The sequence below is a fragment of the Brachyistius frenatus genome, unplaced genomic scaffold (assembly GCF_029030835.1).
Source record: "Brachyistius frenatus isolate BFR_SWC_R1_liver_20210118 unplaced genomic scaffold, ASM2903083v1 Contig_1, whole genome shotgun sequence".
In the NCBI taxonomy this organism is placed as follows: domain Eukaryota; kingdom Metazoa; phylum Chordata; class Actinopteri; family Embiotocidae; genus Brachyistius; species Brachyistius frenatus.
Window position 1 is genome coordinate 11,429,649 of NW_027210600.1, and position 23,328 is coordinate 11,452,976.

Here is a 23,328-nt window from a genome sequence, read left to right on the forward strand (position 1 = left end):
GACTGGCTGACTGTCAGTTGATGCATAAGTCAAACTGAAAAAAAAAAAAAAAAAATCCTTGCACACACATGTGTTATATGAATTTTGATATCTCAAAATAGTGCAGCGGTGACTGAGATCCTTTGACTTCCAAATCTGAAAATCGTTCATTTGCCAATTAACACACCCACATTTTCCCCTCGCATCAATGCTAAAAGCGCACAAGGAACACATCGGCAAATAAGAAATGAAGACTCGAGTTAAACATGAAACCCTCGCATATCTTTTTTTTTTTTTCCCCTGCATAATTTCTGACTCCTTTCCATCTTTCCACGTTTGTTTGTCAGCTTGTTTCTTCATCTGTTCCAGTCAAAGGAGATGAAGAACAGTACCTCCTTTTAGGTGTCAGGATGGATGACCGTTCTCAGAGACACATCACTTTGGTAGCTTTAAGAGCATGTTCAAGCTGCGTGTTCAGTTTGGCCTCTTCTCCACCAACTATATTGAGCTGATCAATATGACAACGTCAGGCTGTCCGCTACCTCATGGTCTGAACGGTTGACCCAAGCCGGTCATTGACCATATTTACGATGTTTCCCGGTGATATACTTATTCTTAAAGGACGATGTCACAAGATTGTTATTTTATACTACCTGTCAACTTCTGGGAAGAAAAGAAGTGCGACAAGCTTGTCCGTCACAATAGATTTGTTTGTACTTGTTTTACACAAGTCAAAGTCAGTGGCGACTTAATTTGGTTATAACACACGCAAAGCGGCTAAATGTCATCTTTAAAAAAAAGAAGAAGAAAAAAAAAGAAAAGAAATGTCGACTACACACTTCCATAAGAATAACCTGTTATTGTTTCTAAAACACGGACGGCAGCTAACGAACGAGACTTCAGGGTGGAAGTAAAGACATTTTATTGAAGGCTGGGTTTCTGCTGGCTCTTTCCTACTACTGAGAATTGTCCTTAGCTGCCTCCATGATACAAAAACAGTCAGAGGTTCAGGGAGTGAACACAGCAATGCTCGCAGACACGCATAAGCGCTCACTGAGGGACTGAGACGACGAGGCTAGGACATCCTACAATACAGCTGTCACTCCAATCACAAGGGATGGTCAAGGAGGGCGGAGGAGAGGAAACGATTGAAGAGTCGGAGAGGAAATTACAAAATGAAGATGATGAGGAGGAGAAGAATATAACTGAGGAGGACAAAAGTGAGACGGGTGGGATAAAGGAAAGAAAAGGAGACCAAGACATGAGAAAATGAATCCTTACAATGTCACCATACCCCTGAACCCCATCACAGCATTAGAAGTGTTGTGCTGAGAAAGCCATGATTTATGAGGCAGCACAGAGGGAGATTGTGCCCGGCCGTCGGGGAGGGTGAATTGACATTCACGAGAGAGACAGCAGTGAAAGCGTGGCTACACTGCAGCTGCCCCACACTACAGTACACACCCTATGAGTGGAGGGAGGTGGGAGTGGAAAGAGTGAATGAGGAAGGAGGACAGTGACTGAAGATGGATGAATAAGATTAGTGTATGTTGAGACCCTGCCAAAGTAGACCAGTGCTTGTAGGAAGAAGGTTTTAGCTCAGAGGGAGCAGACGAGAGTCTGAAAGAGAAAATGCAACGCTCGCAAACTGGGAAAAAAAGAGAGAGAGAGAGAAAAAAAATAAAATAAATAAAAGCAATAAATTGACACCCTCTCGGTAGTAAATGATCCTCAAACACCGAACACTCTTGTAGTCGGAGGTCTAATCTTTTGAACTGCTCCGGGCATCTAAAATCTACAAAGACTTGAAGCTGGTGCAGCGACTGTTGTTGTCTTTGAAGTCAGGGCTTCCCTCATCAGTGATGCAATGTGGCAAACGAAGCCTTCGACTACTCTCAGCATTTCCCTGAAGAGCTCATGCAGCCGTAGTCGAGAACGTCTTTCCCTTCCAGTGGCATCTCTGGAGAGGCAGGCGTCTGTGACACTGCATTTCTGCGCGTTTTTCTTCAGCAGCTATCATCTCAGCCGGAGGTCGTCCTCCGTTTTCTTCTGCTTTCCAGCCGCGCTGCCCTACTGAGCCCCAGAGCTGCTGCCTCACCCATTCCTCCGTCAACCCTTTTCCCGTTTTCTACTCTGGGCTTTTAACAGCCCACCTCCTGCTCTACTTTCATCTACAGCATAATCATATGAAGACAATTTCCCTCTCCCTCTAAAGTTTGTGTGGAATTTAATCTCCCTTCACTCACAGCTTGCATTTCCACATCTAGGTTAGTGCGCCGTCTTATGAATCTATTTATCTGCTCCTCTCATCTCTGAACTTGAAACATTCATGGGGGCTGCTTAACACTTCCAGATTATAAATGCATCTCTTCAAAGCCACAATCTATTTTCATTCCTAATTCACCAGCAATTGCTAATGATGTGTTTGAGGATGACAATTTAAGTCCCACGATATGCAGTGAAATTCTGTTATCTAAAGAGGTTAAAATTCTTCAGACCGGAGGGCGATCGAGTCTGAACATTTTTATGGGCAACCACCAGTATGTGGAAACTACAAGCAACCAATCCCACCCAGTTCAGATAATCCCCCTTTGAAGAAAAAAAATATATACACATACAGAGACAGGCAGACAGGTATTCTTTGCAAGCATGGCAACATAAACTGAGGTTAAGTTGCATTCAAGTGTTTTTTTTCTTCTTCTTTTTTCTTTGAATAAACAAAACAATTTTGTTTACCCCGAGCTGTATGCTTTAATGTATAGATACAAGAGCAAAGCACACATCTTTCAGCTGCTGCTCAGCTGGATGATGTAGACAGTACTACCAAAAGCAGGCTGAATATTTGTCTGTAAAAACACTTGAGATGCAGGTTCAAATCTAAACTCGTCTGAAACAGGACAAACTGATATCTGTTTTAGCTTCTTTCGGCCCCCCTGCGTCCTTGTCCTCCATCCTATAATAGCAGCTCTGTGCTGTGTGTGTACTGGAAAGGAGCCAACACTTCAATAGCCTACCCCTACAACTGTTACGGCTACTTAAGCTGCTGTGCCAACAGTGACAATGCAAAGTCGGTGCGCTACAACCACACCGAGTGGTTTGCTGACCTACTCTGGATTGTCATACGTCTACAGTGCGTTTTTTTAATTAATTAATTTTTTTTTTTTACAGCGTAGCAGCTCACTGTCCCTCTCCAACATGACCGCGGAAAGAAGCCAAACCTTTTTCCTGAACACTAGGTTTTTGTCCTGCATCCCCCTCATGCTATAGAGTGACCTCTGACCTTGCAGCTGGCTGTTCCCTTCCCGTTTCCTGCTGGCTGTGATAAAGTAGCGCAGCTAGCCAGCCAGCGCCGCACTGCGCTAATACACCGCAGCACGGCCAGCAAGGGTCAGCCTCACAGAAAGAGAGCCTGTCTGGATTGGCAGAGTCACAAGTAGCTGTAATACTATCACGCAGCTGTATTATCTTTTCTGCTCAAGGCTGAAAGGGAAATGCAGATCAAACACAAACTGAGCCTGACAACAAAGCTACCACTAAGTTGCTTACAACATTTTAGAAGTTCATGAGCCCAGATGAGGACTAGGTACCCCGGGGACAACTACACTTGGAGACCACCAAAGCACAAACCCATGTTCATTACCACTTCTCCCCATGGCTTGCAGTTTTATATAATCACACAGTTCATCAGAAGTCACCGAATTGAACTGAACTGGACAGAAAGTACGGGAACAGGTCAAATTCATGAGGCTTTCGACATGTAAGCACAACAAGTGTCACATTGTACTTTGCCATTCCAGTCATATGCAAAACATGCAAGTTGTACCCAGGATCACAGGCTCTGATCACAGTTGCTCATGGCTGGCTGCAACACAGCTATTCCTGCTGACGGAAATATGGCACACTAAGTATTCACGTCACGAAGATCAATTGCAAAATACCAGAATTTCACCACAAAGCAACTACATTTTCACCTTTTTTGGCCCTTTCATGATAATCCAGGGAAAGAGAAAGGAAGCACCAGGCTTCGTATTATTTTGGACACTGAATTTAATAATGTAGTTAATTATATAAAAAAAAATATATATATACACAGACATGAAAAATAAATGTGGCTGTTGTACTGGGACACAGTAGATTATGTGTTTGAAATTCTGGCACACCATTTTGCTCAAGTCATCACTTTATAAATGTAACTCTCCGGAACTGGATTCGTTCCAGATCTCCATCAGGAAACAGCCACGACAGCACACAACACATAACACACGACACACACACACACAACACATAACACACGACACACACTAACTGCTTCTTAACAATGTTACTGAATACAAAAACCATACGCTAAATAAAACAACAACAAAAAAAACAGCGCCACAGAAAAGCCCAGTCCAACTTTTTCAAATACGTATTTCCATGTTAATTCGTCTCGCTTACGAAGCAGTTTATAACGCATGTAAAATAGACCGGCTCAAACACAGATTGCTGTAAAAAGGAGGGAAAAAAAAAGAAATGGGTCCGTTTTAGCTGAATTCTCTCACGGCAGCCAAATATCCGTATCAGAGTGAATATCTGAGCTCATTTATCTCCGTGCATAAACAGCAAGTGCTTGTTGTACCCCGCAGGGCTGAGAAGACAGTGGGTTGCGCCATGCTAATCACCATAATCTAATAGTGTGAAGACTACATGAGTCGGCTGCTCACTGATACCTCAGCGACAGAAATAACCACGATGCTCTATTTGCGTGTGACCGTGTGAAATGTGCATGCACAGAGAGTCCCAAGCTACAAGTAGGGGAAAATGTAACTGAAGCTGAAACACCCGCAGCCTCTCAAGTGTGAACTGTGTTTTCCATTCCCGCCACTGATAGCCATTTGGCTAAGAGGAAAACGTCCCCTACTTTACTCCCAACTTGATCACAACCAGCTAAACTACGTGCAAAGACGCTCGCGCTCACGCACGACTACATACTAAGACTGAAGTTAGCCCGGAAGCTAGTGGTAGAGCAGGGGCGAATGATATTCATGCAAACTTTCATCTGTAATCATCTTGATCTGACATCACTGTAATACACCGCTGCATTTCCTCATGACTCCAACCAATACTACAATCACACCTTTCTTTCAGTATTGCAGCTAGAGTGATAAGATGGGTATGAGATAGTCAAAATAAATATCTGTGCTCTCAGAGACAGACCTTTGTTTCACAAGGATGTGAGAAAATAGAAAGTCATAATTTCGGACGGGGCTCTGCTGGTGACCAAAACGGGAATAGATGAAAATGACATTTGCAAATACCAGCGGTACTGCACCGTACGGGGGCATGTTTGTCTTCACAATCATTGACAACACAGACGTGCTTTTAATCAAAGGCGCTCCAGAATGAATTTGCTGCCGTGCTTTTTTTTCCATCCGGGTTTGAAAGCATTAGCAAGAAGGCTTCCGTGCAACCGATAAAATGAACTGAGAATTAAACGCCAAACACAAAGACAGACAGATGTTTTGACCAGTAGCAACAGCAGCCAGTAAGTGTGTAGTGTCCTCACGCAACAGTGACAACCACCTGGCCCAGCCCACTGAAAGACGAGTCCTCATTCAGAGCATGCGCGTCCCTTCCCACTGTCCTTCAGATGAAGGTGCAAAAACAGCCCTTCAGCCACTTAGTTATATTCCTGGTTCAGAAAAGTAGAACATACAACTAACAATAATAATAATAATAATAATAATAATAATAATAATACATGTTTGATGATGATAATGACCATTTTCAATCGATTTTAAATACTCCTAACGTTCACCTCATCAGTTCTATTAGCAACTTCACTTGTACTGACCTTTTACAGACCAGTAACTAGCGAAACATTTATAAAACAAGTTCACTTGGCCGTGATGAGTGAAGAGAAATGGATCCCATTCACTACTGTACAGTCGTCCAGCTGCAGGGAAGGCTGAATGAGTGGAGGCGTGAGGAAGTTGCTCCTACTGACTATTGTTATAATATCGCCAAAGCATGTCTGGAATGCATTTTTCTATTGTGCAAAGCAATACGCTGTCACTCCGTAAAGGAGGGTATGGAGGCAAGTAAAGAAGGAGGGGGAGCAATGAGGTGGAAGGCTAAAGGCCGTGTGATTAAGATATCAACTGTGTCGGGCTGCAAGTGACGATTGTTACATGATGTCATTACTGTTGTGTTTAAGGATTAATCAGTTACTTGTTTAGTCTTTAAAACGTCAGAAAATTCAAAAGTTTTCCATCACAATTTCCCAGAATCTAACATGACACCTTTAAATGTCTTGTTTTGTTCAACAGACGGTCCAAAATCTAAAGATATCCAGTTTACAATCATAAAACACAGAATTAAGACAAATATTCCCAGCTGAGAACCAATAACGTGAAAACTTGCACAATGGTTGGTTATCATCATAGTTCCTGAACAGGTTAACCGATTGATTAATCAATTTTGTTGATGTGAACTACTTTAGAGGACAGACGAAACATTTTAACCACATAAATAATGCAATCATTAAATCCAATACCAAAACAGGCAATTTTTATTTTTCTTAAAATAAGAGATTTATTTTACTTTGCCTCCTCGCTGGTTAAATATGTTTTTGGCAGTGCCTTTTTGTTTTATTAATGTCTGCAGGGGCTGTGACTAAACCCACCCCCCCCCCCCCAAAAAAAAAAAAAAAACACCCTCAGCATCATGACAACAGCAATATTAAATGATAAAAAAATTTTTTTTTTTTTTTTTTTTTTAAAGAAATGATAAAAACAGCAGTTTTGGATCAAAGGATCTTTTTGTTCCTCAAGTGGCTTTGAACCAGTTTGGATCATTAATATCTTATGTTACAATTTCTTTTTACAGAAATAAATTGAGGATAAAAAAAAGTGGACACCCCGCAAGCCCCGTTTTAAAGCCATACAAGCGCTCTTCACTGGAGCCAAGAGACAGATTAGTTGAGGAAAGACAAGAAACGAGACAAACCAGACGATAATTAATAACCCCCATACTACAAATAATATACTACTATACTATAATGTACAATCAATTATTAGCCTTTGGGTCGAGCAGTGCAGGCCGTCCCATGGTGCAGATTCTTCACCCTGAAGCCTATAAGCTCCCCACTTCCTGTAACCAGCTGGACTTATCGACAGAGTCGGGATGCAATGGCAGCTTAGCCCAGGAAGAAGATCAAAGAGACTCTCACACAGAGGTCAAAGCAGTATCCGGTTAGACCCATGGGAGAGAAGGGGGAGTTTCTGAGGACACATTGATCAACCCTTCTACTGTATGAGCCTGCTCAGGGACTGGGCGATGCGTAATGTTTTACATATGGGTCTCCCATCTGACTGAGTGTAAATTAATACACTGGTTCTGACAAAACTGCTGTTATCCAAGTAGCTAAAAAAAAAAAAAAAACCACTTTTTTTTTCAAACACAGAACAATTAACCAAACCTAATAAACACCCCGTTTCATAAGGAGACCTCAGTTACAAATGATTAGTCACTTTTGTTGATGCACTAGTCAGACATGTTTTTTTTTTTTTTTTTTATAATATCTTATGGTTTTAGCTCCAATTCCTGCCAAAATGAAAAATTTTCCATGGTAATATGGTTGAGATTACAACATCCTACTCCTCCAGTCACTCTGTTTTCAGAACAAGCAAAAGAAAAATATTTAAACACTTGGATGGAGCGTAAAAAAAAAATTAAATAAAACTAACTAATTCTCCGTGTGGCTCTTTGTCAACTCTTGGGGCCAGAAAAAGTCTTGGCTGTGCCGATGCAGAACGCCAAAAGAGGAAGTAAGTGAAGCAAACAAGGAGGAAGTGCTGACTGTGTTATGTTGATTCTGACTGAATATAGCCTGTCAGTGTTAATAATTAAGTCTCGCTCTCAGTAGACTCACTTTCATCGTCACTCCCTTCCACTGTGACCAACAATGAACCCTTTCTTTTTCTTTCCTCTGTCAGTATGTAAAAAACCCTTAAATACATTGCCACCTCCTCCCCACACAACTCAGATGCAACTAAAGTAAAGACCAAGCTCAGCTCAACACAAAACAAACCCAGGCTTATATTTCTCCACCTCATCTCTAAAGCTAAACAATCTGTGTGGCTCATAAAGGGGGAGAGAAGGGGGGGGGGTAAGATAAATAGAGGGTTTAAACCTCTGGGGAAGATACTGGGGAGAAGTCTGTATGGCATCACAACAGCATATCCACCCACGCTGCATTTAGGGCTCTCATGACACACTTGGATCTTTCGCTCTTTTTTCGAAAATAGCCATTAATCTGCGGTGGAGTCCCAATCATTGTCATTTAGGTGAATATGTATCAAGTACTGATGCCGATTGAAGTCCCCGGTGGTGAAAATAATAAGCGTCAGAGTCCTCATATTTGTTATCAAACTACTCTCCCCGCATTCAGGCGGTGAGATTATCTTTATCCTCGCAGTTCGACCTTTCAGCCATGTGCTAAGCTCAGCTGCAGACTAACCACAGACGAGTCTCTCTGTGGCGTCTCAACGTTGATTCTATAGCATTCTTAAGTGGGCTGATACTCATTGGTTAGTGTCACTGCCACTGGTTTCTCCATTCAGACAATAGCAGCCTTTGTGTGTAACGCCGGACTACTCGTGCGTGTGTGTGTGTGTGTGTGTGTGTGTGTGTGTGTGTGTGTGTGTGTGTGTGTGTGTGTGTGTGTGTGTGTGTGTGTGTGTGTATTTCCTCTGCTTTAAGCAGAAATTTATTTCTGCGCAGCCTCGGTGCAATGAAGTGATGATGAAAATGAATTTTTACAGAGAAACTGTTACAATGCCTACAAATAACGTTATCGGCTCATGATAAATACACCCGTGCTTGAAATAAAAGCTTCTTCTTGTCTCCGTTTTCTTTAGTGGGTTCCAAATTAAAGCCTTTCAAGAATAATGTTAAATTCAACTTCACTGCAACAATTAAAACTGTGAAAGGAAACTAACAACAGTATTAATGTTCTCCGTACAATGAACCCACTTCTGAGTCACTTTTTTTTTTTCTTACCGCCTTTCGGGTCAAACAAAGAACACAAACCATCTTTGGAGTCATTCGAATAATCTCTTAAAAGTTTCCCTCTGTCTTTAGCTTCACTTAAGACAGTCAGCTTTTCAGTGATTTCTTCCAAAGATCTCCGGGTCATGACACGAGTCCATGAGGGGACACACAGCAACACTAGAAATGCAGCGATCCACAGAGCTCTACTACGTGGGCCTATTCGTCACAAACTGACTCCGCTCTAGAGTCTATGTTGTGTTGGTTTTCGTGCTCAAGGGACCTCTAAATAAAACCACTATTGGCTCCTTCGATGATTCACTCTTAGTTCTCTCCCTGGGCATATTTGGCTCCGTGTTCACTTATATTTGAACCTTTTCTGTCATGGTGATCACAAAACGTAATACCACATTTGCTCTGATGATTAAACATTTGGACTATTATTGTGAAACATTTTGTATTATTCAAAAGAGCACGAATGAAACGCTGGTCCAAAGGTTGTAGTGAATAAATATGGTACTGAAGGGCCAGAGAAGGAAGAAACAGGATCCATCCTGCTGTTAGTTTGCAGCTTCCCGCTACGCATCAACCTTCTGCTGATGAAAATGTAACTGCTCTACAGGGACGAGGTGAATAAATGTTTAAATCCTAATGCAAAATGCAATAAACATATAAATGCTTTTACTTGACTGGACTGAAAGGCAGCGCTCAATAAAGAGGACGTGGTGGCCAAAAACTGACAACAGGAAGTGACATATGAGGAGCTGAAGGATATTACTTAATCTTGCAATGAGGAAATTCAAAATAACAATAATATATGAGTAACTAAGGAGAGTTGCACAGCAAAATAAGTCACTAATACACAAAACTGAATAAATTGCTTTTTATCTGGTGTTTTGACTCCTCAAAATATAAAATGCATGGCAAAAAAAATATTTTTAGCAACTCCTGCACTCAGGCAGCAGTTTCTGTCCACTCATTTCCGCATCTGCTCAGAGTCACTGTCTGACAGACCAACGCATAAGCTCCTGAAGACAGGAGTCAGATGTATAACGCTGTCTGGACAACACAAAGGGTTTGAAAAAAAAAAAAAAAAAAAAAAATCGATTGCAAGTCGTACCGTTTGTAATTCCAGAGTCCGTTCTGGAGAAAGCCCTACCAGGTATAATATTTGATACTGGTTCACATCGTGTATGAAATGCTTTTGGGACTTTGTTATTATTTCATAAAGCACTGTACATGATGTCTGTTACAACCAAGTCCAACAGCATACTCCCACAGCATTAAGTGAATCAAAAGGGATCTTTAAGGATATGAAGCAAGAAGATAAGAGCCGCTCCATCCAGCATCCAGTCTGCACCTCCAGAGGGGCAGCTAATTAAACTGAGGGTAGTTTAATTAGTAAGTCTTGAGGTCTTTTGCGGCACGATTTATCCTCAAAGGATGTTCTTTATTTGTTTTTGTTTTTTAAATAAAATAAAATATTAACAAGAGGATTGTCTTAATACTTATTTTTTTTTATAATTATCTTTGGTATAATTCATCTGTCAATTATTCTCCACAAATTGATAAGTTGTTTGGCCGTAAAATGTGGAAAGATTTAAACCGGTGTTTTCCAAGTGCAGATTGGACACCTCTGTGCACTTCAGGAGAAAGATTACTCAAAAAAGAAAGTGACTGAAAAGAAGACAGTGCGATTTAAATACAAACAGTACAGTAAGACAGCTACATGAAGAGAACATGTTCAAGTAGATGGTAGAGATAGGAAGGCACGAAAACAAAGTGACAGGCAGCCAGGCAGCTGTAGATTGAGCGCCATTCAGCCCACAGAGGCTCACATGCTCAAACCACAACACATCTCTGCTCTTGATTTGATACATCTTGAGCTACAACTACCCTGGAGCCCAAGGATGGGTGCAACATTTCACCCTGTGGTTGCACTGTTAGTAATTATTGAGAAGGGTCTGCAGCATTACAAGAACTTCACCCTTCCAATCAGATGGGTACATAAAACAAATATATACAAAAATCAACACAATTAAGCTCGGCAGCGCAGTTTGAAAAGCCTTCAAGGAAATCGTATCAATTCGGTTAATATTAAGATGGAAGCCATTTTCTTTAGCCACGTTACTCACCTGGGTTGCGAGTTCTCCTCATACATGCGTTCCTTGCCCTCCTTGAACAAGCTGATGGTCTGCTTGGTCTTCTTGGTGAGGTTTTCCATGAAGACCCGGAAGTACTCGTTGTCCCCCAGAGTCTCCATTTTGCCCTCGTAGCGAGACAAAATGGTGCGCAGGTGCTGGTAGGTGTCTGGCAGCAGGTCCAGGATGTAAGGGGGGCTGTTCTTCAGAGCCAGTTTGGGGTTTTGGCACAGGCGCACCACCTGCAGAAAGGGAAGATGTGAGGGGGAGGAAAAGATACAGTTAAGAGATGAGAATTGGGAGCGAGAGGGTACACGAGAGAAAATCATGCTGAAGGATGTTAGAAAGTAAGAGATGAGACCACTGATAGGACAGTGACACAGAAACACAATCAAAGAAGTGTCTCTTATGTCACTATGTTATTTTCATTATGTACATGTGAGGCATTATTTACGTCATATATTAAAGCACTTAGGCTGCAGTGCAAAGTACTGTTGGCGAGCCCAGACAGAGGATATGCAAAATGGAAAATAACACAAAAGTTAAAGGTCGAGCTCGCAGCTTTTAGACTGTGGGAAGTCTATATATTATGTAATGGCATGCATGTTCCGAGTATCACAGCAAAAATCATTTATGGCATCATGACTTATTTCACCACTGTCGCTCTACTTCCTTCGATCTACAGACGAAACAGAGGACTCTTTGTAGACAGAGAAGCAGTTGATGTGTTTACACTTCCCCATTTCAATCTGCACATCCTTCACCACTTCTGCCTTAAAAACTCCAATTCTCATGACGTAAGATTTGAATATGATTTCCTTGCGAGTTTAAACAGCTGAAGCACCGACTGTTGTATTGAAAATGTGGATTTAAGTTTCAACTAAAGTACTTCAAGAAACATCCTCCCCCCCCCCACAAAATACTCATGCATTTTAATTGTAATTGGGGAACAGAAAGATAATCATGTTACACTCTCTCTAAAAAGACATGTTCGTTTAGACCTCCGCTGTCTACGGTCACATGCTCGAGTGGAACATCATTCACTGGAGTGTATGAATGCATATTTCATTCCAAGTAATGTTCAACCTTTCCTCCACCCATCTCACTGTACTGCTGCGCCATGTCCGAGTCACTTATCAGGCCATTACAAAAGACACAGGCAAACAGCAGGAACACCACCATGACACTCTGTACTGTTGCTGTCATTTACCACCGGGCACATTTGCGTCAGGCCGCGAGCACTTTGTGTGACTGCAGAGGCGAAAAATCCCCACTTCTACTTCAAATTTCAAGGTGACTTGTCTTGATTTGAACCTGAGCTGATGTAGAGCGACCCTGTCAGCTTCAGCGGTGACTAAACAACTGCAAGTCAAAAACAGGACATGGCTCATTCCTTACAGATCAGGCGTTTTAACTGAGGCACGTTTTACATTTCATTCTCATCAGTCACTTTTGGCCACAGACCTGTCGGGAGCTGCGTGCGCTGCAGCAACTGGAGGCTTCTCGGTGAACGAGCTAGCATCTACCGATAGTCTGCACGTGAGGGACATCCGTTAATTACAGCTACAGACAATAACCTGTTCTTCTCTTCACGGCATGAAAATGAAATATTCGTAACGTGATGTGATGTAATTTTCACTTGCACCAGTAGTCATCCCTGCAATATTGTCACAATACCGATATTGAGGATTTGTCCAGCTGTACTTTAAACACATGAATCTATGCCATAGTGACTTTTATGCTGGATTGAAAACATGCCAACAATTTCACGAGTTTCTAAGCCGCAACAGGTATCAATTTTAAAAAGTCAAATTGTATGGATATTTAATGTTTATTTCTTTGATACGAGTTCTTCTAAATCCTCTCTGTGACAAGGCATGGAATAATATCTAATAAGAGCTTTAATGATTGGTTGAATAATTAATTAGTCGACTGATAGAAAAGTATTCAGCAGCTATTTTGATAATCGGTTCATAACTTTTTTTTTGTGAACTGAATATCTTTGGATTTTAGAGAAACGGTCACACAAAATAGGCTATTTGGACATCATTCATCTGAAACATTATTAAACCGTCTAAGACCTTTTTTTTTCTACTCTTTTCTGATATTTTATAAACAAAACAATTACTGATTGGTCATTACCATTATTCTCAAAATTATAAGCTCATTTATATGTGAATTAAATGACATGGGGAGACAGCTCAAGAATCCAGATGCCAAATAAGCCATCCTTTATATAGACAGCTATTTAACATAATTAAGAAATCTCAGTTTGTAAATGGGCCACTGTGCTCAGACGGGTCGGTTCTTCATCACTGGATCAAATTCCCTTTTAAAACGAATGAGGTCACATTTGACCAGTTGGATATTTTAGGCAGCACTAATTTCACAACAGGTGAAATGTTTTTAGCTTGTGGGCCTTCGTCAGTGACTGAACATTAAAAGCTCAGCTTCCTGCTGCTGCTGGTTGTAAATTTGGCACCAGAAAATACACAACTAGTACAAAAGGATCATGCATATTACATTCAGCACTAGACTGATGAGATAAAAGTAGAAATGCGTTGACGTTGTCATCAATTTTTTTTTCCTCAATCTCTTCAAACCGAGATGCACCTGAAGCAGAGAGAAGAGTCTAAATGACTGCATGGTGTGGTGCTTTTGGTGTGTTCTGAATTTCAGATGATTTGGGCAGCTGAACCGAGTATCGTTGCCAACACTGCCCTAATTTCCCGAGCTGTTCTCCAGGCTTCCAAACACACTGGTTATGTCTGAGGCCAGATAAGACTTTTGCCAAGGTTACACCAATAACATTATCATCTGCAATGCAAACACGTGCACCCATAACTCAGTCAAACACATGTTCATGCATGCACGTGTGCAACTGGTTTTGTTGTGGCCTACACGCATGAAGTGCTTTTTTTTATGTCAACGTGCATTAAGGCTTGATGGTCTTGATGTTAAAAAGTTGACTGCCTCCAAGCTAAACTGCATTCCACTTATCATTTCCTCTCTTCCACCTGCGCCTGCCTCTCCTGACGTTGACGGGGCAGATTTTCGACCAAAGCTTAAGGCGTTTAAAGGTTAACCAGCTTGGAGGAAAGTTGGCTCTGGTTGCGACTTTAACTGCGTGAGAAAGTATGGCAGAAGTTGCGATTGGCGTCGCCAATCTAAAAAGCCTAACTAAATGGATTAGAGGTTTGTTTAAGACACAGCGGGGGACCGCTGACTTATTGCACCTCTTTAGATGCGAAGATAAATGAGTCAAATTAATGTGTGTGAAGGAATGAATGAATCATTAAAAACAAGAGGGCGGTTTGTCATTCCTGTGAATACAACACAACATTAAAAGGGCAATGTGTCAGGTTTCGGTGAACCTACTGAAACAAGTGCAATACAGTATTCACAACTATATTTTCATTGACGTATAATCATCCGAAACTCGCGAGTGCCTCGATCCAGACCGCATCACCGAAGTGCCAATGATGACGTTAAAGCACGCTCCGTCCTGAAATACTGCTTAATTTGATACGCTCCGCCCTTTAAGAACTGGAACCGCAAACAACTCTGGGGATAAAAAAAAAAAAAAAAATTAAGCCTTACAGTTTTGATAAACTTTAACTAGGCCCCGAGTAGGGGGGATTAGGGGGTGGGGCGTTTTCAAAGAGAAACTGCAGTGATCATTTTGTAGGTGTTGGGTCTCCAGTATACGGTGGGCGGGCTGTGGTTTTTCTTTAGATGGCACTTGGCAAAAATCTTTGCTACTACTGTCTGGAGGAGTAAAAGAAAAAAAAAATACGTTGGGTCTTACAGCAATTTAAAAAAAAAGAAGAAAAAAGGTAAGATATGTTTTCACCTCGCTGGGTCAGAGGAACATGCTCAATTATTCCCATGAGGTAAACTCCCAAACAGCTTAAAACTTGTAGCTTTCAAATTCTGCTTTCTGTACAATCCCTCCTCTACCAGACTTGTGATGTCGCAAAAAATACACCGGAATGTGGTTTCTTTAAAAAAAAATAACATAAAATTAAAAAAAGAGAGAGAAAAAAGGGTACTTGTCTTTTAAAGTCACATCTCAAAAGGAGGAAGGGGAAGAAGAGAGAAGCTGTGAAACTCACAGGAAACGGAGGTCAAACTGTGAAGACTTTTTCTTTTTTTCCGTCAAGTAGAGCTGAGATGAGTCTCCCTCGTTGAAAGAGCATAAATTGGCCAAAATCAATGGACACGTTTCTTTTTTTTTTTAACTTTCATTTTTTTTTCTTTCTCCCCTTTATCAAGAATGTGTTGCACTTTACAAAAAGAGGCTAACGAGACAGCTGGCTTTTCTGCAACAACGTAGTTTCAGTTCACCAACATAAGTTCACTACATTAATGTTATTGTCTTGTCTTTATGCTCGGTACCTTCTTAGTTAAGGCTGAAGTTTAGTATTTAAACAAGTTATAGTTATAGTTTCGTACCACGGTGGCGACTAACCTCGTTAGCCGATTAGCAAACATCCCCCTTTCTGTGTCCGGGAGCTAACGTTAATATCAGGCTGCTTTAAAAAGTCCCAGCAAAAGGTTAAAAAAACAACAACAACAACAACAAAAAACACACACACAACGGAGTGTTGTTAAATGAGCTCGAGTGTGTTTCTCCTCGTGTGTTTTGTAACAGCTGACGAGCTAACTCAACGTTAGCATCAGCAGACCTGCAAAGCGGGCGAAGATTAGCTTGAGCTAGCTGCGGTTAGCTCGCGGTCGCCTCCGACCAGCGGATCATCACAAACCTTGTCCATCAGCTTCCAGCACTTCTCCACCGTCTTTTTGTCCACGGCCCCGGGCTGGTGGTGGGAGTGGAGGTGGTGGTGGTGGGGCTGGAAGGCGTCCTTCATCATCCCGATGAGCCCCCCGCCTTTCTTCAGGTTCCCAGCCATGTTCGCGCTCGGCGGCTCGGGTCGGCCAGAGCGGCGGCGGCGGCGGCGGCGGCAGACAGGCGAGGCGGAGGGGGGCAAAGAGGGGGTCCGGGGTCCGGAGGGAGAGGAGAGAGAGAGAGAGGAGGTGGGGGGTAGGGGGACCGGACCGGACCGGGCCGGGCCGGACCGAACCGAACCGCCGCTTGGGATTAGCTTGTACGGGCGATGGTGATGATCCGGTACCCCCCTGCGAGGACAGCGCCCGAGTGACGGATCCGAGCCAGGGTCCGACGGGAGGAGGGAAGAGGAGGGAGGAGGAGGAGGACTATCGGATGAAGGCTCCCATCAGTAACATTAACAACATTAGCGCGTCCGTCAGATTAAATGACTTTCGGACAAAAGAAGCACAACAATCCCTCACAGCTCCGCGCTGCAGCTAGCTGGCCGGGCTGCTCCTCTCTGCAGGGGACCCCACGCGCAGGAGGCTAAATCAGCGGAGCCCCGGACCCGTCTCTCTCCTCTCGCCCTCAAGCTGGAGGACAATGGCCCCCGTTTTCTCTGCACGGACGCCTTGTGGACTCTTGAGTGTGTCCTCTTCTCCTGACCAACCCCCCCGAAGTCGTTCCCCTTTTTTTGTTGTTGTTGTTTTGTTTTGTTTCGCCCGCAGCAGCAGCAGCAGCAGCAGCAGCTCCTCTCTCCGTGGTCTGACGGGACGTTCAGCGGCTCTGTAACCGTGTCCGCCTTCCTCTGCGGGCTCCGCGGCTGACGACAGACAGCGATGACCGAGGACGAGAAGTTGCACTTAAAACTGCGAACGCTTCGCGGTCGCACGTGCGCGAACACGGGTGAATAAATAATTGTGATAATTAAACATTGCCAGTATTTTTTTTTTTTTTTTTCTGTTTCCTCTCGTGACGTGTATGTCGCGGCCCTTTCCTTTCCTGTACGGCCCCTTCCGTTCACACCCCCCCCCCCAAAAAAAAAAAAAAAAAAAAAAAACACTCCACGCCTTCTCTACGCGCGTTCACGCTCCATGAATGTAGTCGGGCGCGCGCCTCTGCCTGTAACAGCATTCATAAAACGTTCAAGAGATGCTGAATGGATTCTGGATTCTCCCAGCGCGGGCTTTGGTCGCCCCTGACAACAAAGGACGCTTTGACATGTCCTACCAAAAGATCCAATGACGGCGCAGCCTGTGCGCGTGAGCTTAAAACACGCCGTGACCGTGAGCACCCTTTCGCAGTCAAGTTGTGATTGGCTCTTGGTAAAGTCAATCAACTATCAATCAAGCTGGACAGTTATAGTGCCATGGCAACTCACTCAGCAACCAGTGCCCGGCAACAAAGACTCATCCCCATATAGTTAGTGTAGGCCTCCTGTGTGCATAGTTAGTGTGCTCAAAGGTCTGAACAGGCAGCCTGGCAGCAAGCAAACATGCCCCCAAAGAAAACGACCAAAAAGATCACAAAGAAAATTCCAGAAAAAAGTAACTTAGCTCATGAGATGACTCTTATTTTTTGCTTTTTGTGATGTTAAATCATGCTCCTCTTTCAAATATTATTTCCTTGTTGCAGGTGAAAATGACTTGGAGGATAAGTACAGGCGTCGTCATTTTCTGGATACAGAGATTCTGCAGGATCACACTGATGAGATTTTAAGTTCACTTCTTTTCCAAATACTGTGGGATGTGCTTGGATTTATTACGAGGGCAAGCGGCTTTATTGAATATTGCTGAGAAGGTCAAACTGAAGGTGACTCATTAAAGTACACAAGTCTATTTTCTATTGTGTCTTGAAATGGTGTCCTTCAAGGGGTCTGATGTACCCGGCCTTTTTGAAACCCAGAGCTTGTGAGCCTCACCGACCCAAAACCCCGCCCTGATTAATCATTTGGTCTATTAAATTGAAGAAAACAGGAAAAATGTTCCCAAGGAGGCATCTTAAAATTGCTTATTGTTCAACCAATAGTCCAAAACCTATAAAGATTAAAAAAAAAATGTACAAGGACACAAAACAGACAAGCCGTTTTTTGCTTGACATGTTCCTTACAATCACTAAATCCTCTCAACAATAATTAGTGATTAATTATCTGTTGATTGACTGATTGATCGATGATTCACTATAACACTATCATTTTCCATTTCTTCATTCTATCTGTCAGTATGTGCTCTGAAACCAGTAACTGCCAACATATTACCAAGAAAAATATGAGTGCATTTATTCATCTTAGTGGCAATCTTCTATGATTTTTCTATTTCTAATCCACCTGAAATTAGTTTTTATACACAAAACATACCATATAGTCATATTACTGAGTAAAGTACTTGGATTTGTAGTTAGAAGTCAGTGTATTTACTCAAGTGCCGTGCTTCAGCATACACAAATACACTTTTTGTTGGCTATGATTACTATTAAGTTAGCTGATTAAGGACTTCATGGAGAAAACATATTTTATAATCAGCTAATATAATAACTGCATTGTTATAGGTCACGCTATTATTAGTTAAAATGAGCCTCATCAGCTGCAGCAGTAAAGTGACCTTATTGAATGGACAGTAAATCATGCATCAGTACTTTTACTTTGGTATTTTCAACTGACGTGCTTTTATTTGGGTGAAACCTTAAATGCATGACCTGGATTGGGGTATTTTACATGATTGTAATTGTACTTTTAGTGAAATAAAGAAACCAAATGATTCACCCACCAGTGGAAGCTAAACAAGCATAACAGGATATTTAAACACGTTTTCCAAAACAATTGAGTTTGCCTTAATATGATTTTGACAACAGAAATGTTACTGAGTTATTGCCACTTCTGCTGTCTGTACGTCATGTATTCATGTGTTTGTGTGATTCACCGCAGCCTTGCAGTGTGAGTCACTGAGAGACGTCCAGTCTCATAGGACTGATCTGAGGAGACGCGTGAGAGACCTGGAGCAGAAGCTGCAGCAGGAGAGACAAGACCACAGGGACATCAACTCCGGTACGTACGGACGGGGCATGAATAAAAAATGAGTCTTTCTTTTAAAAACCTTAGCACAGTGTGAGCCCCGTTGGGAGTGAGGACAAGGGCCATATTTGCCGAGGATAGGATAATTTTTGAGGAACAAAAAGTCTAATTAGCTGGGTGCTTAAGATGATTGCTGCATTAGCCTTACAAAGTGAATCAGCAGTGAAGTCTGACGTAGCTGACACAGATGTCACTTCAGACCTCAGTCGCCAGTACAACACTATGCAGACAGAGCTGACCAACAAGGTGAAGAGGCTGGAGAAGGAGGTCAGCCAGCTGAAAGAAGAACTTGGTATGAATTATTCAAATTCTAAAGTCTATACTTCCGCGAATAAAGCCATAGAAGAACCAAATTAAAGTGATGATCTGCCTGTATGTATTTTTCTAGTCCTGTGTCAGGAAGAACTGAGGAGCGAGAAAAGGGAGAGTGAGCGAGTGGAACAGGAGAAAGATGCCGTCATAGCGGACCTCCAACACAAGCTGGACAACATGGAAATGGACTACGAGAAGGTCCTGCATGTGAGTTGCAACACAACTAGTTCAACTTAAAGCCAGTGCACAATTATTGAAAGAAAGCTGTGAAGAAGCAGGCAGTAAGAGGCCTCTGGGTTTGATCGGACATGTTGGAGGTCGCTTGGACTGTAGACCTCGTTGTACAGGTCGGTGCCAAGTCATTTAGGATAAACCTCTTGCACCATGTGCATTCTCCTCATCCCTCATCTATTTTTCTGTGGTGAATTAATGTGGTTTGGCGTTAGATCAACCCCGTGTGAACGCAATGTCCGTTTTGTTTGGCGGAAGTGCCTGGGTGTGAGGCGTCATGCAAACATGAAAGTGTAAAAGACTAGTGCTTGGACCTCAAAGACCAACTTTTTTTTTTTTCAAGCTCTTTCCCCACAGCAACAGTTAGGCTTGTGACTTAGCTGTGTCTGCGATTGCCTTATACTGAGCATATAACTAAAATGGCGGAACAACCAGTGACCAGGTGCAGATTGGGGCTTAGCGTTGTCAAGTCAGAACATCTGTGTGCACACTTTTTATAGCATCCTTCATATCTTTGTGATGGAAAAACCTTTTGGTTGTCGAATAATGACACAATCCTGATGAAAACTGTTGCAGTTTATATCGTTTCTGAGCAGTCGCTAAAGTCAGAAATTCTACAAACCTACATATACGTGTGATTTACAGGCACAGCAGGGTTCATCCGTTTGGCAGTCAAAGCTTATGTCAAATACAGAGATAAAAACAAATTGTAACTGGCAAATGAACCACAGGTGCAGTGTTGTAGGAGGCTTTCCCTCCGTTCCACTACTCACATGAAAGAGAGTCTTTTGTTTCAGTCTGAATTGTAGTGTCATAGTTTTGTCCAATAAAGCTACAGGTCAACAACACTACAGACACCACCATCACCCTGGAGACGTCACTCTGCTGGAAACAGCTTTGCAAAAGAGATTTTTTTTTTTTTTCTGAGCCTTCACATGACTGTCTAAAGCAGGTAGTTGGACACATAAGCCAAGTTGAAAACTACAAGTTAGTACTCCAATGATTTGTTAGGACTCTCGAGTGTTACACGGCCACAGAACATCAATCTGCCTGGATTCACATCACTGTTTACTTACAGTGGCCAGCACAATTCTCTTTCATTCTCGGCTTAAGGATAACATTGTCTATTGTAGAGCTGTTTCAAGCAGTATACCAAGAGCTTAACTTTACATCATCCATAATAATGATTTTGTCATGTTGTGCTAACCTTAAGATACAGATTAGCACTTAAAACCAGGGCAATAAGACCTGGAAGTTGTAAAGTAGGAGTTTTTATTAAGATGTAATGGATGAGGAATGGGGTCATTGTTGAACTTCTATAGTTACATTGGCTGAGCACAGACAGTACCATGGACATTTTCAGTGCTCACATCTTCAAAGGTAAGTGGTCAAGCCTATACAGCCCCAGTAGAGGGCTTAGCCTGTGATTATTGAGATAGGATTTTAATATGTAATTAACATTATTTCTATCTTCCCCAGTATGACACAGAATCTAATTAAGCCTCCTCTCCATCAGCTCACTCGTGAAGCTCATCAGAGATAAAGGTGGTTACGAGGGGAGGGTTATCAGGTTAGACAACTGGGTGATTTAAAGGGAAAATCATAGCTTGCATCTTAATTTTACTGCTGTTTTCTGCAGGACACTCTGGACAGCCTGACTACCCAGCTGTCTGTGGCTCGACAGGGGTGGGAGGACAAGAGCACAGCCCTTCACCAAAATTACAAGGAACTGCTCTCTGAATTTGGCCTGAATGCACTGGACATTTAAAAGACAGGCTTCTTACAGAGGAGAACAGCTGTTCTTCTCAGTGAGATGCATTTGTTAAAATGTTGTGTCCACAACTTGGCTCTATTTGATCTGACGTATGGCTCAACTGAAAGTGAATTCTGTGACAGGATCAATTTGCAACTCACATTTCAGTATGACTACCGCCCGGATGGATGTTGTCTTTATATATATTCTACCATCAGAATACAAAACAGTCTTAGTTACCATATCTATGCATGTATTCGGTAGTTCAACATGCAGTGTCTGTAATGTTGTGTAATGCCCACTAGATGTAGCAAATGACTGTTTATGGTCGGGGAGATGGAGACCAGAATACCCAACGATACAAAGATGCTTTTAGAGTGTCACAGTGTGTTTTCTATACTTTGTTGTTTTTGAGACAAAATATTTTGAAGTTGAATAAAAGAATTTGAGGATTACACGGCCGTGGTATGAAATAATAATAAAAAAAAAACTGGGTAAGAGAAAACTGTGATGATCATGATTTTAGGACAATTACAGAATCCAGCAAAGATGGCAATGTAGATACAGTTTTCACTGGCTGTGTTTTAGAGGCTTAATATGATAAAAAACAAACAAAAAAACAAGATAAAATAAAAACAAGAAAGCCCAAGGTAAAACTGTCCACAAGCAAAATACAAAGTAAACTAAAAAATAATGCTATACAGACAATAACAAGAGAAAGGCAAAATAACAGTTAATGATGCAGGAAATATGATTTTGCTGCCCAGCATCGATAAAACCTGAATTCCCCTGCGGGGAGTGAGATAAACTGATTTTACTTCCAAGGCTGACATTTGTGCATCTTTTTCATGGCCCAGTGCAATTTTTTTTTAGCTTTGCATCTGTGGGGTAAATGAATCATTTACTCAGGGATTAAGATAATTCTGTGCTCTAACCACTAATTAACACATGAACTCAAGAGGCCATTATCTGAAAACCAATATTTTCTCCTCAAACCATAAGGAGTTGGTGCCATTTGTGTTTCTGTTTGGTTAGGGTTTAATGGGGTCGACTGCAGCCACCCAAGTATAGTTAAAATGAGATAAGCACAGTGCACCTGAACACAGATAAAGGATTTACCGGCAGTAATATAGTAATATTCCCCTTATGGAAAAGTTATTATAAATGTAGCCTATAATAATCATATTACAGCAAAAATACAAAAATACTATAAATTAAACATATTCTAAGTGTCAATAATAAAAGTATTTGTAAAACATCTCCCATTGAAATATAGTGAAGTAGAAGTATAATGTAGCATGACAATGTCCATAAAGTAGGAGTTAAGCACAATACCAAGATAAATGTTTTAAATTCTATTCAATTACTAAGAGTATATACCTATTAGGCCTAAACTTAAGGTTTGTAGTGCAGTAAACAATTCCCACATAGGAAAAATGCTGCTATACCGACTAGCAATGGGAGAAATCAGGACCCTGTTTTGTTCACGGTGAATTTGATTAATGAACAGTTTGTAATTTGAACTCTGTCATCGAAGCTTTCACTCAGAGATAGATGATGCTCTGTAAAAGGTGAAGTCATTATGGAAAGTGACTGATGTTTACCTCAGTCTTTGGAACTTGAATCCAAGGTCAACGGAGACCAACAATCTGGTCGACAGTCAACAGTTTTATGACTCCTCTATCTGTAAGAAATCTGATGTGGCTTTGTTATGAAGTACCCAAGTGACCAATTTCTACAACAGAAGCTGTATTCTTTCATTTTTCTGTTGAATACCTGACAAAGAGTGTTGGCTGCTACACTTCCAGAGTAATTTGACTTTGCTGTCTTCTGCATCTGTCCAGCTTTTGGGTAATGATGGATCAAGATGCCCACGCTGTATTTTCCCCTTTGAGGCTTGTGCAAAAAAGAGATCACATTCAAACACACCTAAGCATGCACACACACTTACACGAACCCACTCACGTGCACGCGCACACGC

General features: G+C 41.9%; 2 protein-coding genes across 2 annotated transcripts in view; one reads left to right on the plus strand and one right to left on the minus strand.

The window, feature by feature from the left end:
- The window catches only part of cbl (Cbl proto-oncogene, E3 ubiquitin protein ligase), a 33,591-nt gene extending 17,371 nt beyond the window's left edge, over nucleotides 1–16,220 (minus strand). The window contains exons 1-2 of the mRNA XM_069690245.1: nucleotides 15,917–16,220; nucleotides 11,145–11,392 (exon numbers count right to left, since the gene is read on the minus strand). Coding sequence (XP_069546346.1) covers nucleotides 11,145–11,392; nucleotides 15,917–16,063 — 395 coding nt within the window. The 5' untranslated portion in view covers nucleotides 16,064–16,220. The remainder of the gene's footprint in view (nucleotides 1–11,144; nucleotides 11,393–15,916) is intronic.
- Nucleotides 16,221–16,809: 589 nt separating this feature from the next.
- On the plus strand, nucleotides 16,810–21,844 carry drc12 (dynein regulatory complex subunit 12 homolog). Its single transcript, XM_069690355.1, has 6 exons — nucleotides 16,810–16,887; nucleotides 17,617–17,683; nucleotides 18,900–19,024; nucleotides 19,251–19,343; nucleotides 19,440–19,570; nucleotides 21,234–21,844. Exons 1-6 carry the CDS (start codon nucleotides 16,821–16,823, stop codon nucleotides 21,360–21,362), a joined length of 612 nt encoding a protein of 203 aa, XP_069546456.1. The 5' UTR covers nucleotides 16,810–16,820; the 3' UTR covers nucleotides 21,363–21,844.
- Nucleotides 21,845–23,328: the final 1,484 nt, after the last annotated feature.